The sequence below is a fragment of the Coloeus monedula genome, assembly GCF_965178545.1.
Source record: "Coloeus monedula genome assembly, chromosome: 4".
NCBI classification, from domain to species: domain Eukaryota; kingdom Metazoa; phylum Chordata; class Aves; order Passeriformes; family Corvidae; genus Coloeus; species Coloeus monedula.
In genome coordinates, this window is record NC_138784.1 from 9,264,832 (window position 1) to 9,278,950 (window position 14,119).

Genomic DNA, 14,119 nt, shown 5'->3' on the forward strand with positions numbered 1-14,119 from the left:
AAGGCGTCCCTTACCATGGCGGGGGGTGGGACTGGATGGGCTTTAAGGTCCCTTCCAACCCAAACCAGTCTGTGATTTAATGATGATTGTCTAATAAAGCTTTCTATAGTGTTTGGCCACAATTAAGTCTTTTTATCCATTGGAAGCTAATTTCCCACGCACACACATGCAAGTTAACTTTTCATACATGTTCAGAAAATGCTGAAAGACATTTTCAGAAAATAAATATTAAATTAAAAATGCAGTATTTAATTTACAAATATTTTAAAACCTGAAGGGATTTAGTATTTACTTCACTGTATCACAGAAGGGTTTGGACTGGGAGGGACCTTAGCAATCATCTAGTTTCACACCCCTGCCACAGGCTGGGAGATCTTTATATATATTAAGCATGAAATAATTATTCCTGCAATTTATGTATTTTTATATTTTTTTGGTATTTGTTATGTTTAGAGGCGGGAATCTCGAAGAGCACACGGGGCGAGGTGTGGGGTGGGCAGCAGCAGCTGCGTGAGGGCAGCCGGCGCCGCGGTGAGCTTCCAAAGGGGAAAATGGAGGGAAGGGAGAGGCAAGGGACCGGCAAGGAAAAAGCTAGGGAAATCCATCAGATCTCTCAACCGGAGCGGCCATTTTGCCGCCGGCCCGACATAGCCCCTCCCGTTCGGCGGGGCGGCCCCGCCGCCATTTCCGCGCGGCGGGGGCGGAGCGGGGCCGGGGCGGGCGATGGCGGCGCCGGGAGCGGAAGCGCTGGCCGTGGTCCGCCTGGAGAGCGTGCGGGTGCTGTCGGGTCTGTTTCGGGAGGCGCAGCCGAGGTAGTGGGGAGGAGGGAGCGGCGGTGCTGGCGGATGATGGGCAGGGTTCGCTTCGGCTCCCAGCGCGGTCCTGCCCTTCGTGGAGTCGGCTGCGGGCTGGGAAAGGGGCTCTCAGTATCCCGAGAGGGACATGGATGAAGTCTTTGCTGGGGAGCTTCTGCACCCCGAGCCTTCTCCTGGGGCTATGCGTGTGTGAGGGGGGATCTGTCCGTTCTCCTGTCCTGCCCCGCCCCGCCCCGCCCCAGGGGGTCCATGAGGAGCTGCAGTGTGCTCAGTCCCTGTGCTTGTAGCACGGAGGAAAGAGGTTCGTCTCTTAGTCGTGGGTGGCATTAAATAGCCTATAGATACAGAATGGCTTGGGTTGCAGGGACATTAAAGCTCATCCCATCCCACCCTTGCTGTGAGCGAGAGTACCTTCCACTAGACCAGGCTGCTCCAAGCCCCGTCCAGCCTGGCCTTGGACACTTCCAGGGATGGGGCAGCCACAGCTTCTCTGGGCAACCTGTGCCACGGCCTCCCCACCCTCACAGGGAAAAATTTTTTCCTAACATCCAATCTAAACCTACTCTATCAGGTTGAAGCCGTTCTCCCTTGTTTTGTCACTTCAGGCCTGCGTAGATAATCTCCATCTTCCTTGTAGGCTCCCTTCAGGTACTGGAAGGCAGTAGTTAGGTCAGCCTTATTCTCTAGGCTGAGCAATCCCAAGTGTCTCAGCATTTCCCCGTAGCAGAGCTGCTCCATCCATCTGATCAACTTGGTGCCTCCTCTGAAATCTCTCCAACAGCTCTAGTCCTTCCTGTGCTGGGCTCCCCGGGCTGGAGGCAGCTCTGCAGGTGGGCTCTCAGCAGAGCAGGGCAGAGGGGCAGAACCCCCCTCCCCTGCTGTCCATGCTGGGGGCTCAGCCCAGCACGGGGGGGTTCTGGGTCCCAGCACACACGGCCAGGGCATGTCCAGCTCTCACCACCAGCACCCCCAAGTCCTTCTCCCAGGGCTGCTCCATCTGCTCACCCCCAGCCTGGATTGATCCCAGGGGCTGTCCCAACCCAGGTGGCCTCACGAGCACTTGGTCTTGAACCTCATGGGCTTCCCATGGGCCACTTCTGGGGCTTGTGGTGCCTTTCTGGGCAGACATATTAGGTGGGATGTAGCTGTGGGAGTAGCTGCTCAGGGAGAAAAAGCCATGGAAGCCCTGCAGGGCGTGCAGAAGTGGGTAAGATGTGCCTGTGCGAGGCCCTGCTGGGCAGCAGTCTCATTCCCATGTGAGGCCAAAGCTTTGCGATGAGGGTGGTGGCTGTGGGCCTTGGGGACACAGGGCATGTACTGTGTGGCAGGATGGGCTGCGCTGGCTTCACTGGGAGGAAAGGTTGGATGCCCCTCAGTAGGTTTAAGATAAGTAAAGACAGAATGGGGCTACTGGAGAAACAGGGGGCTGGTATGGAGCATTGCAGTGCCTGTAAGATCAGGGAGACCTCTGCAATACCACACAGCACTGTTGGCTTTGGCAGAGGCTGGGCTTGCAGAGGTTCAGCTGGGAGACTGGGGTTAGAGGAATGGGTTTTGCCCTTCCTGGAAGGAGGGAGAAGGCACAGCTTGGTGGGAAGCTTGTGCTTACTCCTAACAGTAGTTGTTTGAAGGTCTTGACCTGAGAATGAAGAAATCAGACTTAAGCTTGGTGTAAAATTCTGTTGGTGTTTTGTTTTGATTGTGTAAATTCACAGTGCGGTTTTGTTTTTAAATCCACATTTAAAAGTTGGGGGCGAGGAGGGAAGATGTACCTACAAATATTTTTTTGTGATCTCTGTGGATGCAGGAGACCCAGGAGACCTTCTGGTGTTCATCTCGGTTTCTCTGGAAAGAAGGGAGCACCTGTACAAATTCTGTGCTTACAGGCTGTTGCTTTCTCTGCCTTGCTACCTGAAACTTCTGCCACTGTGTTTGAAAGAGGAGTAGATATTCCCCAAAACAGCCAAGTTTTGTGGGTACAGGTGGGCTGAAAGAGAGACACTGTAGTTGTCCTTTCAGAAGCACAAAGCTGTAGCATTACCTTACATCCCATAGGATGTGGCAAAATGGGTCTAGGAGCAGCTCTGGCAAAAAATTTGCTAGCTCTGGCAAATCCTGTCGTTGGTGCTGTTGAATCACAAAAACACAACCCAATGGATGTTTTGAGTTTGAAGTTGTGATATTTAGTGACAATTCTTTTGTTATTACAGGAATGTTCAGTGTTTGTGGAAACAAAATACATTAAAAATGTGAGTTCTGGTGTTCTGTAACTCAGGAAGAAATAAAGTGAGGCAACAATGCCTCTACTATGAGACCGTGATGTGGAATTTGGGAGACTTGCATGTGTGATATAACTTGAGGCTTCCAGTGCTTTTAATTGATGTCTTTATGCTTCCTTTTCTAAGCTACAAAAAGAAGAAAATTGTTTTATTCTGTTCCTGGGAATGTTGTGAGGATAAGTACTTTAAAGGCTTTTTTAGGGACTCTGCTTACAGGACTGGAGTTGTGCAAGTACCTAAGACTTAGAGTGGAAATACAGAATTGTAAATTTGTGGATTGTTTGCATAGTTGCTGAGCAATTTCATGATTTTTTTGGAGCCCTGGTCTTTTGAACAGGAGTTCATTACTGTTTTTAACTTCGCGTTCATTACAGTGGTATCTTGTAGAGTTTCTGTTTTTAACAATTAAACAGGTCTTACAAGGAGTGACGGTAATCTTCCTTTTGGCAGGGGTACAGGAATTCTGACTGTTTGTTTTGACTTAATAAGAAATTGTGCATGTCTTTCTTGTCCAAGAGCTGGGCTGCTGTACTCTTTGCCTCTGCTTCCTTTTGTGTTCCTGCAGAACTTGATGTGGAAATGAAGGACAGGTAACAATAACAAATTGTGGAGCTGCTGTGTTAGGCAACTAGACAGGAAACAGGAGTTTGTGGAATATCCACAAAGCAGTTCTGGATGGATTTCAAGGCCTGTTACAATGCAAGGTATTCTTTTAATCTAAAATCGACTTAGCAGGCTCTTACGTAGTTTTGTAAATTAAAAATTTTATGGAAGGAAAATGTTTTCCATTTCAAAAATGCATTTTAAATATTTGTAGCTGCTACTTTTGTCTTTATGTGAATCTTTGTTGTACTGCTGGAAAAAGATTATTTTTTGAAAACTGTTTGTAAGCATTGCTGTGGAACAGTTATCTGAAGTCAGTCTTGACTGGTTTCTTAACATCAGCTAAATATTTTTCTGCCATTCTTGCTAATTTGAGGATATTTTATTCATAAAGACAATTTTCAGTAAAATTCCATTACAGTACACACTCAAATTGCAGTGCTATTGGAATGCTTAGGTACAAGAGTCACATGTAAGTTTTCTTGGAACAGAATCCTGCTTTATCAAACAATGTTTAAGCCAGTCTTTGTTCATTTAGAATATCTTCTGCTTGCTCACTTAGGCTTTGAGATTCGATTTCTGCCTGGAATGATCTGGCTTGAGCATTCTGGATTTTCTTTCATAGTGTTCAAGAGATAGATTTGGTTTTGGTCTCTCCTGAGTGATGTGAAAAAATCCACATCTCCTTCCACATTTACAGTGAGGACAGACATTTCCTTGTGTACCCCAGACTTGCTCCATTAGAACACACAAGGTTTTCATCTTTGTATTTTACTGGAAATGTCTGCACTCTTATTTTTTTCTTACTTTCAATCTAATTTCAAAAGAAAAATTGTCACAGCAGCTCAGCATGCTTCTGATCCAGTGTCTGACTAAAAGTTCTGTTCTGCTGCATAGCTCTGCCAGGAGAGTGAAGCTTTTCCAGCACAATAATAACTGTAAGGTGTCCTTTTACCTATGGAGTCACAAAAATGTGCACAAAAGTTCTGGCTTCTTTAATTTCTCTTTTACCGATTTAAATAAGGGGATGTTGAGCAGTAGTATGTCTTGCCCTGACCATTGGGTTCTGTATTTTGCAGTTGGGTCAGGAAATGACTGGTTTCATGGGGTAATCTGACAAAAGGCATAGGCTGATACGAAGGAAACTACAGTGGGCTCAGTGGTTGTATTTTAGAGTAACATCAGCGTTTAAGAACTCAGAACAGGTAATGGTTCTGCTCAATGTAGAAAGCACTCCCTGGCTGAGGGTACCTTACCAGACTGTAGCTCTTCTGACATTTAGAAAAACTTGTCTCTGGTGCATTTCCCATGGGGACTGTGGTATGTCAGCCACTGAGTGTTCTTTTGGCACATCATGAAGTGGCAGGAGCTGTACTGCTTCTTGTAAGTTGAAGGTTCAAGTTCCATGAATATATTTTCTTCGGTCTTGAAACCAAAACCAAATTCCAAACTTTCTTTCTGGTTATGTAAGCTCCACTGTTTTCTTTATTTTATAACTGAGAGCCAGCTCTGCTTTTGGTCTTTGTTTTTTGTGCCTCTTTGGTATTTTCCCTTCAGTATTGCACCACTGTAAAATGTAGCTTCTTCCCCATAGCTTTCAGTGATGCAGTGGTGGGTTTTTTCATGTTTCAGTGTAGATGGAGAATGTGTAAATATACTGGTTTTGATCAATTGTGAGGTTGCAGAATAAAATACTTCCTAGAGATCTGAAACCTGATGTTGCAGCAATTTAGTGATGTTAGTGTACATTGTTGTAGCTCTTACAGCACTCTACCTTCTTTGTAAGTCTCTTCTACGCCCTAATAGATGTCGATATTGGAGGCACTGTACTGTCAGTAAGATGTAGCCTAGCATAAAAGTGTCACGATTGGAGCAACAAATCTGATAAGGGACTTAGAAAATGTAAACTGTGAGTAAAGACTACGAGTGTTTTGTTTAGTGTAGGAAAGAAAACATGGCAGGAGCAGAGGTGGGAAATAATGTCTCCAGACACATCTGAGGGTGTGCTTAGGGACAGGGTAGATTGGCAGCATTTGGTTAATGTTGGGCTTGATGATCTTAAGGGTCTTTTCCAACCTCAGTGATTCTGTGGTTTGATTTATGGACATGATCACTTACGAAAGAGAATTTCTAGTTGTGCAAATGTGTGGGCATTTGAGTGAGCAGCAGAATGCAGGTAATGCTATCACCCAGTAGTGGTTGATCAAGAGATTTTTTAATTTTCCTTTAGGAGGAGTTTTCTGTGTGAAAATTTTATTTAATGCTACTTTACATTTCCTCTCATCTCACTTTTTCTGTTTGATCTTGAGTACATGACAAGTCTTTTTAAGGTTCAAGGAGGCTGCATGTGGATTTCCTTTTCCTGACCCTGGTCAGAAGTACTGGATGAGGAAATTTATTGAACTTCCCTGTAGCAATGCCATAAACACTCTCTGGTGTGGCTTCTCTCCACCAGCATGTGGTATCAGAACTGAGTTAGCAACATTTGTCATGTGTTGCCCTCATCTCTTTTGTGGACATAAAATCAGGGCAGATTGTAGACCAATAGCTGTAGTTTGGAAATGTTGTTTATCTCTGTGAGACAGATCATCTGTAGATATGTGTGTGTCAGTCCTGGGGAGGCTGGTGAATCTTCATGGAGCAGCAGCACCAGCTGTCATCCAGTCATACGGATTTCTGCAGATGCTTACGTTTGGTGGTGCTGTTTTCCTTGGTCTGGGTGCTCCAGCAAGTGGCCTGGTACCTTCTCTGTTGGGTAGTTGTCTGCTGAGGTGGGACAGAGTTGGCTTTTTCCCTTGACTTTGACTCACACACTTCAGAGTGGTGCTCGTGCAGCCACCAGCTTTCTCCATGACCTTTGTCCCTCTGAGGAAATCTGCAGCAGGCTGGAGCTTCTGAGTCTTCTGAAACATCTAATGCTGGACATCTAAACCGTGTTAATTAACTAAAACAATTCCTCTTAAAGCAGTATGCAGTGTCATGTATAAACCTGCCAGCTAGATGCATTAGGGAAAATTGTTTTCTTCCTTTTCATTAAAATTCTGGAGAGCTGTTGAAAAGTCATGAGGAATATTAAGGCAACATAACTCTCCTACAGCCCCTTTCCTGCAAAGGCTGTGAGGATTGTGTGATGTATTTTGTTCTTCCTACCTGGAAGACTATGAGTAGTTAAATACTTTGAATAGTTAAAGATTGCTGCAGAAACATCTTTGGGTTTACAATAAGAATTGTCAATGTCATAGGCTTTTTGGTAGCAGTGCCTTTTTATTTTTTCTTCACCACAAATTTATGTGTTTCAGAGAAACAGCAAAAGAAAGTGTATTTCGGGATGTCCTGGAAATCCTGACAAGCACCTCAAGTACCATTGAGCAGGCCTGTAAGGGTTCCTGTGGACTAGCAGATCTCGACACCTGCCTGCTGCTCATAGCAGAGTGCTTCAGATGTCTGAGGAATGCCTGTGTTGAGTGTGCCAAGAATCAACATGTCATGAGGTACAGTTATGATCCCTTTTAGTCCATACCAAAATACCACCTTCTGATGTTTGTGTGGTTTTAAAAAAGAGATTCTTATTTTACACTGCTGTGTTAGTAGATTTATTTACTGGCATTTCCTGCTTGATGCAATCACTTGAATTCAAATATGCAAGAAACAAAAATAGCTGACCTATTTGTAGGTCAGTTTGGGGCTCTGCTCAGTAATAGAACAAAGTGTTTGGGTCCATAATATGAGTTGATTACACAAATGAAATAAGCCTATTGGAAGCCTGACTGTATAACTATCCTTTTTTTTCCTCTTTCTCTAATTTTTTTATAACATTATGAATAAGTAAATAGTCTTAGTAATCAGTTACAGGATTAGCATGTCTTTAAAGGTTTATTTAGATCTGTCTGGCTTTCCTGGCAGCACACAGCATGTAGAACTGTGCGTGTTAATCCTGATACATATATACAGGCAAGTTGAGCTTAAAGGATATTAAATCAATCTGGCTCCTTAAGTTATTTAGCCTCTCTGTTGTTTGGTTGTGTCTGTTGCAACATTGAAGGGATACTTGTGATACAATCTAGCTGTAGTTAGTGATGACCAGATAGTCTGGTTGATGTTTTTAAAAAACCCAACAAAATAGCAACAAACACTCTCCTTGCCCAGATGCCCCACGAGAACCCCAAACCAACCAGCCAACCAACAAAAAAACCCCCCAAAGACTTGTCACGAGGTGGTTATAGCAAAGAATTATTGGGGACTACAGTCTTAAAAATTGTCTTCTTGGGATTTGTCAAATTTGATTTATTAAACTAAATGTAATTTTGACATGGGACCAAGTCTTAGTTTCTGTGCTGGGGCAGAATTCTGTTAATGCCACAGAAATTGCAGTGCAAATCATTCTGAGAGTCTACCTATGATTCCTCTTCACTGGAGAAAGGATAAATGATTACTTGGCCTTCTCTGCTTCTCTCTGAGAGCTGGGTATGTTTCCCTTTGAGCTGGCCCTATTGTTTTTTTGGTGACTGTCACTAATTGCTTTGTTGGCATTGAAACTACTCCAAGTTTATTATGAAGTAAAGTATATGACTCTTGTTCTGGATGCTTGACCTCCAGACAAAGCAAAGTTTTTACACAAATACAGCTGTTTAAATTAGAGGAATAGCTTGCTAATATTTAATGTTTGATAGGAAGAAAAAAAAGGGAGGAAGGGGTACTTAGCTCTGAAGGTTCTGTGCCCAAAATTGGTAAAATGCAGGATGATGCAATAAACCCCTTTGATTTGCTTCTGATGGTCATAATGTGGCTACTGATAGGCAGGCAGTAACATAGGAGAAACTGATTTTTGTTTCAGAGGTCCTGAAGATGCTAAAGATTTCCTGTTAACTTTGAAAAGCCTTTTAAGTTTTTTTGAGTGTATTTCTTATCAAGTGAATTATTGTGGTTTTTTCCCAATTTAATAATAGGCACTTGGGTCTCATCTCTACATCTGTCCATTTGATAAAGTTGCTTCATGGAATACAAATCAAAGAAGAATTGTTACTGACTGGTAAGGTTGGGGATTTTGTTCAATGTATAGCCTGCACTGTATTTTTTTACACGAGGGCAGTATGATGTCACTTTACTGATGCATTTGTTTTATAAATAAACTTAATTCTTTCTTGAATTGCAGTTAAGAATTGGCCCTCTCTTAGACTGCTAGGAAAAGGTCTCAGCCTCAAGTCTAGTTCAGCTGTATTTTCACTGAACTCTTCCTTGTCGATTGCTAAAGGAAAGATATGTGGAAACGCTTTAATAAGCAGGATATGTGGTTTTATGAAAGGAAAAGTTCCTGTAGTACCTCCATTCAAAATACGTTCTGCTGTTTACTCTTTTTATTTGATCTGCAAGCATAATAAAATGAACCTCTTTTTTATTTTGATGATTCTTAAAATAATTTATCTGATTTCAGGAAGAAAATTTTGGCTGTGACTTTTTAAAAATTATTTTTAGTTTTCATTTGTGTACCATGGTTGCTGGCCAGCCAGGATGGTATCTGCCAAGAATTAAGTACTGATTTGAGTAGTGTTCATGTTTCCTTAACAGGTGAGTTTTTCTTTTGATGCAGTGAAGAGAAAATGTGACTGTTACCTGTCCTCCCTAGTGGTAGTTATCGTTACTCATTTCACTGGATATTAAGGCATTTTCAATAATTCTCCTCACAATCTGTGTTTTCCAGTGTGTACGTGTGGGGTTTTACACAGTGGACTTCCAGTTGTGACTGTCTGTGGCTGCAGACAGTAAAGAATGTTTGTTTTCTTGTGCTTCTTTTATTTCTTTTCACTCCTGTTCCTCAGATGAAGTTTTTTATTGGGTTTCTGCAGCTGCTTTTCTGTCATTTTGTGGAAGCAGGTGGAATGACTGTCATACAGTAACTTACCCTCAAACACCTTTATGAAGCTGTGAGGGAGCAATGAAGTTCAGAAGACTGGTTTCCTTTTGCTGCTACATTTGGCTCAAAATGAAGCTCTGCAGGCATGTGAGGGTATTGTGCTTAAGCCAGGTTGACTCCTGGACCTGTTGCTGGAATCCTGCTGCCAGGGAAGGGTTGGTGATGCCAGCACAGCCCTTCAGTGTGGGAGGAGCCAAACTATAAGCTTTGTGGGTGGCAGAAAGAGGGCCTGCTCAGTGGCCGTAAAGAGGAGGAAGTGATGGCACACAGGGGGTGACTTTCAAGCCATGTTACAGGAAGGACTGGGAAAGGTCATGGAGGGCAAGAGTGTCCTGCACCACGGTTGTGAACGTCTTTGCAGACCAGCAAGATAAAAGGAAAAGTGATGGGAGCCAAAATGTTGCTTCTCTCCAGCCTGTTACTGTCCCTGCTGGGGCCTTGGACAGCAGTGGGCTCAAAAAGCTGTACTGGGAAAATGGGCTTGCCACCTTCAGCCCACTCAAAGCATCAGGAATTGTGGTTTAAGAGTGCCACCTGCCAGAGGTGCTGCCCCATGCCTGCAGCAGAGGGAGCAGGATGCGCCTGTTGTTGGATACAGGCATGGCCTGTGGTCTCTGCTTTGGCTTCATGGCTGCTGGCCCATCCTTGCTGGGCTGTCACATGTGTGTGCTGTTCTCTGCTCATGGGTTTGAAGAAGAAGAGGGAATGCTATTGGGCAAAAAGCAAAGGGGGTAAAACCCAGTAATTTGATTAATCTGCTTCAGGCAATTTTCCCTAGCCAGTGGATGGTGTAAATCTCTGTTTATCAACATTGAACGTAAGGGTGGCATTGACAAGACAGTTTTCAGGATTTCAGTAAAAGTTGTTTTGTGACTGTTACTCTACATAGCTATTCAGTAAATACATCTGAGTTACAACCAAGATTTGCTGTATTGGCCCAGGATAGGTGGTTCATTTGATGCTGTAAGTAGCGTTGATCTCCTTGGGGAACCTCTGCAATGAGCATGGCTTATGTGTTCCACCTGTGTTAGTACAACAACAAAAAAATTGTAGACAAGCAAGTGTTGCTAATTCCTTGCTGAGTGATCTGATGAACTTTGTTCTAAGTGGAAATTAATGTAGTGCCTGGAGCACCAGTTCCTTCTGCAAGGTTTACCTCAGAACTTAACAGTTAAATTTTACTGGATTATTGGTTGTACCAAAACAAATTGCTAAATTGGACTTGGATAGCACTGTTGAAACAAAAAGAGACCCATGAAATTAGTAAATGGTACTGTGTTTATTAACTGTAACTGTTTCATGATTCTCCTCATGTTTCATACAGGAAATCAGGTCACAGGGCTAGAGTAGCATGTGTATTTTGTTCTTGCAGATAATTAGGTGTTAAGTGGAGTATTTCAAGTTGTTCATTTGAGTATGTATCATTTCCTCCCTCAAATGGCTGCTTGGATTGGATGATCCCTCTTGGTGCCTGTGTATATTCTTAAGGTTTTTAAAGTACCTTCATGTTGCTTCCATAGCAACAAAGCACAAGGAAGAGGAGGTAATGCTGTACTGCAGAGTGAACAGCACTAAATGTTTCAGATCATGTTCCTGTGAAAAATTCCCAAAGCAAATCATTGTAGGCTGAATAAACTTGAAGTTCCAACATTATCATATTTACAAAGACGAGATTGAAAATTCTTTCTGCAGACTGAAAAATTCATTTAACCTGGCTGTGGCATGTTTGCACTTTTATCCATTGGTAGCTGTTAAGGCTAGTAAGTGAGTGCTGTGGTAATTTTTGTAAGAAAGTTCAGTGTAGTACAATTTCAAATGGATAAAACCAGAAATGAAATAAAAGTATATATTTTTTGGCCACTGCTGTGACCAGTGTGATGGTTAAGGGAGAGGGCATGATCAAAGCAACAAAAAAGGAGGTGTTGTGCAAAGTGGTATGACTGAAAACTGTTGCTAATATTTATTCAAATAAATTCAGACTCCTTTGTATCCTCTCTGCTAGGAGTAATACTTCAAAGTAGTTGTCCAGGGGTTTTATACATGGTTAATTGGGTTCAGTTCAGTATATTTGCTGAAACAACTCTACTGCATGTTTTCACCATATATCACTTCTTCTTTTTGTTAATGCTTTAAAAATGAGATAAATTCCTGTATGCTTGTAATACTTGTCCCAGCCAGCTGTGGAAAAAGCTGTTGTTTTGAATATGTGATATGGCATCCAGACAATGGACCAGAATCTTTGAAGGAGAGTTAGAATGTTTGTCCTGAAATAGCTCTTTGAAACTTCAGGTAGGTTGAAAAATAGTTAATTCATACATATGGCATTCAGAGATTGTCCAATCCCACCTACAAGCCAGCTGTCCCTGTAATAATAGTCTCCTTTCTTTTTAATACTTGCATTAAAAAAACACTAACATTTTTAGTCCTTTCTTTTACGGTATTTCTAAAGTTAGCGTTTTGTCCCCACATTTCCTCCCTGCTTACTTCCCCTATTACTTTGAGTTGAATTCCATGGCCTAGTTTCATTTCCCATAATTGCTTACATAGTACATCTGTGGTAATCTTAAGACATTCCTAAAACTAATCTTTCTTACAGCTAACCTGTCTTGAGCAATATGTATTTTGTACTGCTTGGAAAAGGGAACCTGCTCTGAGGAGTTGCATGAAGAAGCCAACAGTTGGATGACTGCTGTTGGGGGTTCATAGGATCACAGAGTCACTGAGATTGGAAAAGACCTCCAAGACCATCAAGTCCAGCCTGTGACTGATCCCCACCTTGTCACCCAGACCAGAGCACTGAGTGCCACATCCAGTCCTTCCTTGGACACCTCCAGGGACAGGAACTTCACCACCTCCCTGGGCCATCCCTGGCATTGTCTGACCACATTTTTCATGAAGAAGTTCCTTCTGATGTCCAACCTGACCCTCCCGTGGCATAGCTTGAGGCCATTTCCTCTTGTCCTGTCCCTTGTTCCCCATGAGCAGAGCCCTATGCCCCCCTGGCTGTACCCTCCTGTCAGGGAGTTGTGGAGAGCCGGAAGGTCTCCCCTGAGCCTCCTTTTCTCCAGCCTGAGCCCTCCCAGCTCCCTCAGCTGCTATAGAATTTTTTGGTACAAAATGTTAAGAGCCTGTGTTCATGTCACAGGCACTGCTGGGGATCTCAGCCAAAATCCATGTCCAGGTGTGCTGCCTGTTAAAGCAAGGTTTGGGGTATTCTCTGCTCATAATTCTACAAAGTCCAGAAACTTTGGATAAATTGTAGTGGATGATAACCTTGAATCCTTGAACAGGAATTTGACCTTGCTTCCAATTTTCTGCAAAATGTTCAGGTGTAGTTAAACAGCTACAGATACTCTCTTCAGAACAGAACTTAAAGCATTCCTTTAAAATCAGTGATGAAAGATGACTCTATGTAAATTTTTAATACTGCGCTTATTATAGTAATGTGAGCATTTTCTGGTAGGATGTTCAGCAACATGAATATCATATGTCTAACACCTGTTCATGCTTCCTTTCATGAGGGAGGATGTGTGGGAAAACGTGTGATGTCTTATTTTAAACATTTTTCAAGTACTACAAATGCCATGTTCTTACAAGGCAGCCATAAAAAATGTTCCTTGCTTTGAGCTTCTTTTCGTCCCCCCTGCCCCTTTTTTCTCTGTTTCCCTCTCCTCTTCCCTCTTTCCATTTTTCTGTCTTCCTTTTCCCTCTCTCCCTTTTTCTCTTCATTTTTGTCTCTTCTTTTTTCTCTCCCTTTCTTCCTCTGTCCCCTTTTTATTCTGTCTTCTTTCTTTCCTCTGTCCTCCTTTTTTCTCTGTCCTATTTTTCTCCTCCTTTTTCTCCTCTCTCTTCCTATTTTCCTTTATCCTCCTTTTTTCTCTCTCCTTTTCTGCCACTTTTATTTTCTCTCTCTTCTGTCCACCAGGATCATTTATCGTACCATGGGTTCAGCCTCAGTCGATGTTGTTGAACTACTCCAGCTGTTTTGGACTTGATCAGTTCTCATGCATATTTTTCTTTTAGCTAATGAAAAGCCAGTTGCTTTTGACCCATTGGTGCTTTATCGGTTGCTCATGGTCTGGGAAGAAAGTGCCTTGTGAAGTGTGTTTTAATTCATCAGTGTGGAAGAGACACACTCTGCAGAAGATATAGCAATTAGTACCCTTTGAATTCAGAATGCTGTATAAGTAAAAATATCACTCCTTCATAGACACTAAAAATAGATTTTAAAAATAGGGGTGTGCACCTGCTTCGAAAATGAGATGTAAGGGACCTAGGCCTATCTATAGCTTCCAGAGATTGTTTCTTGCAAAAGCCAAATGGGATGGAAGCATTTCATCTTTGATTAAGTAAGAAGACAAAAGCTCCCCTGAGGTCTGAAGAACATCACACAGCTGAGCCAAGAAGGATACTTGATTTCTTTGTAAGCTTTTGAAGGTGAAGACATGCTGGGTTTCAAAAGTCACTGAATATAAGCTGTAGGAGCTCATGTAGTACTAGAAAATCATGTT

General features: G+C 42.8%; 1 protein-coding gene across 2 annotated transcripts in view; it reads left to right on the plus strand.

Annotated features, from left to right (window-relative positions):
• The first annotated feature begins 708 nt into the window (after positions 1-708).
• ATXN10 (ataxin 10) overlaps positions 709-14,119 on the plus strand; it is a 97,427-nt gene continuing 84,016 nt past the window's right edge. For both annotated transcript variants that reach the window (XR_014226331.1, XM_082279760.1), the window contains exons 1-3: positions 709-812; positions 6,997-7,188; positions 8,644-8,726. Coding sequence is in view for 1 of the 2 variants with exons in the window: in XM_082279760.1 (XP_082135886.1) it covers positions 724-812; positions 6,997-7,188; positions 8,644-8,726 (364 nt within the window). In the remaining variant the exon portion in view is untranslated. The remainder of the gene's footprint in view (positions 813-6,996; positions 7,189-8,643; positions 8,727-14,119) is intronic.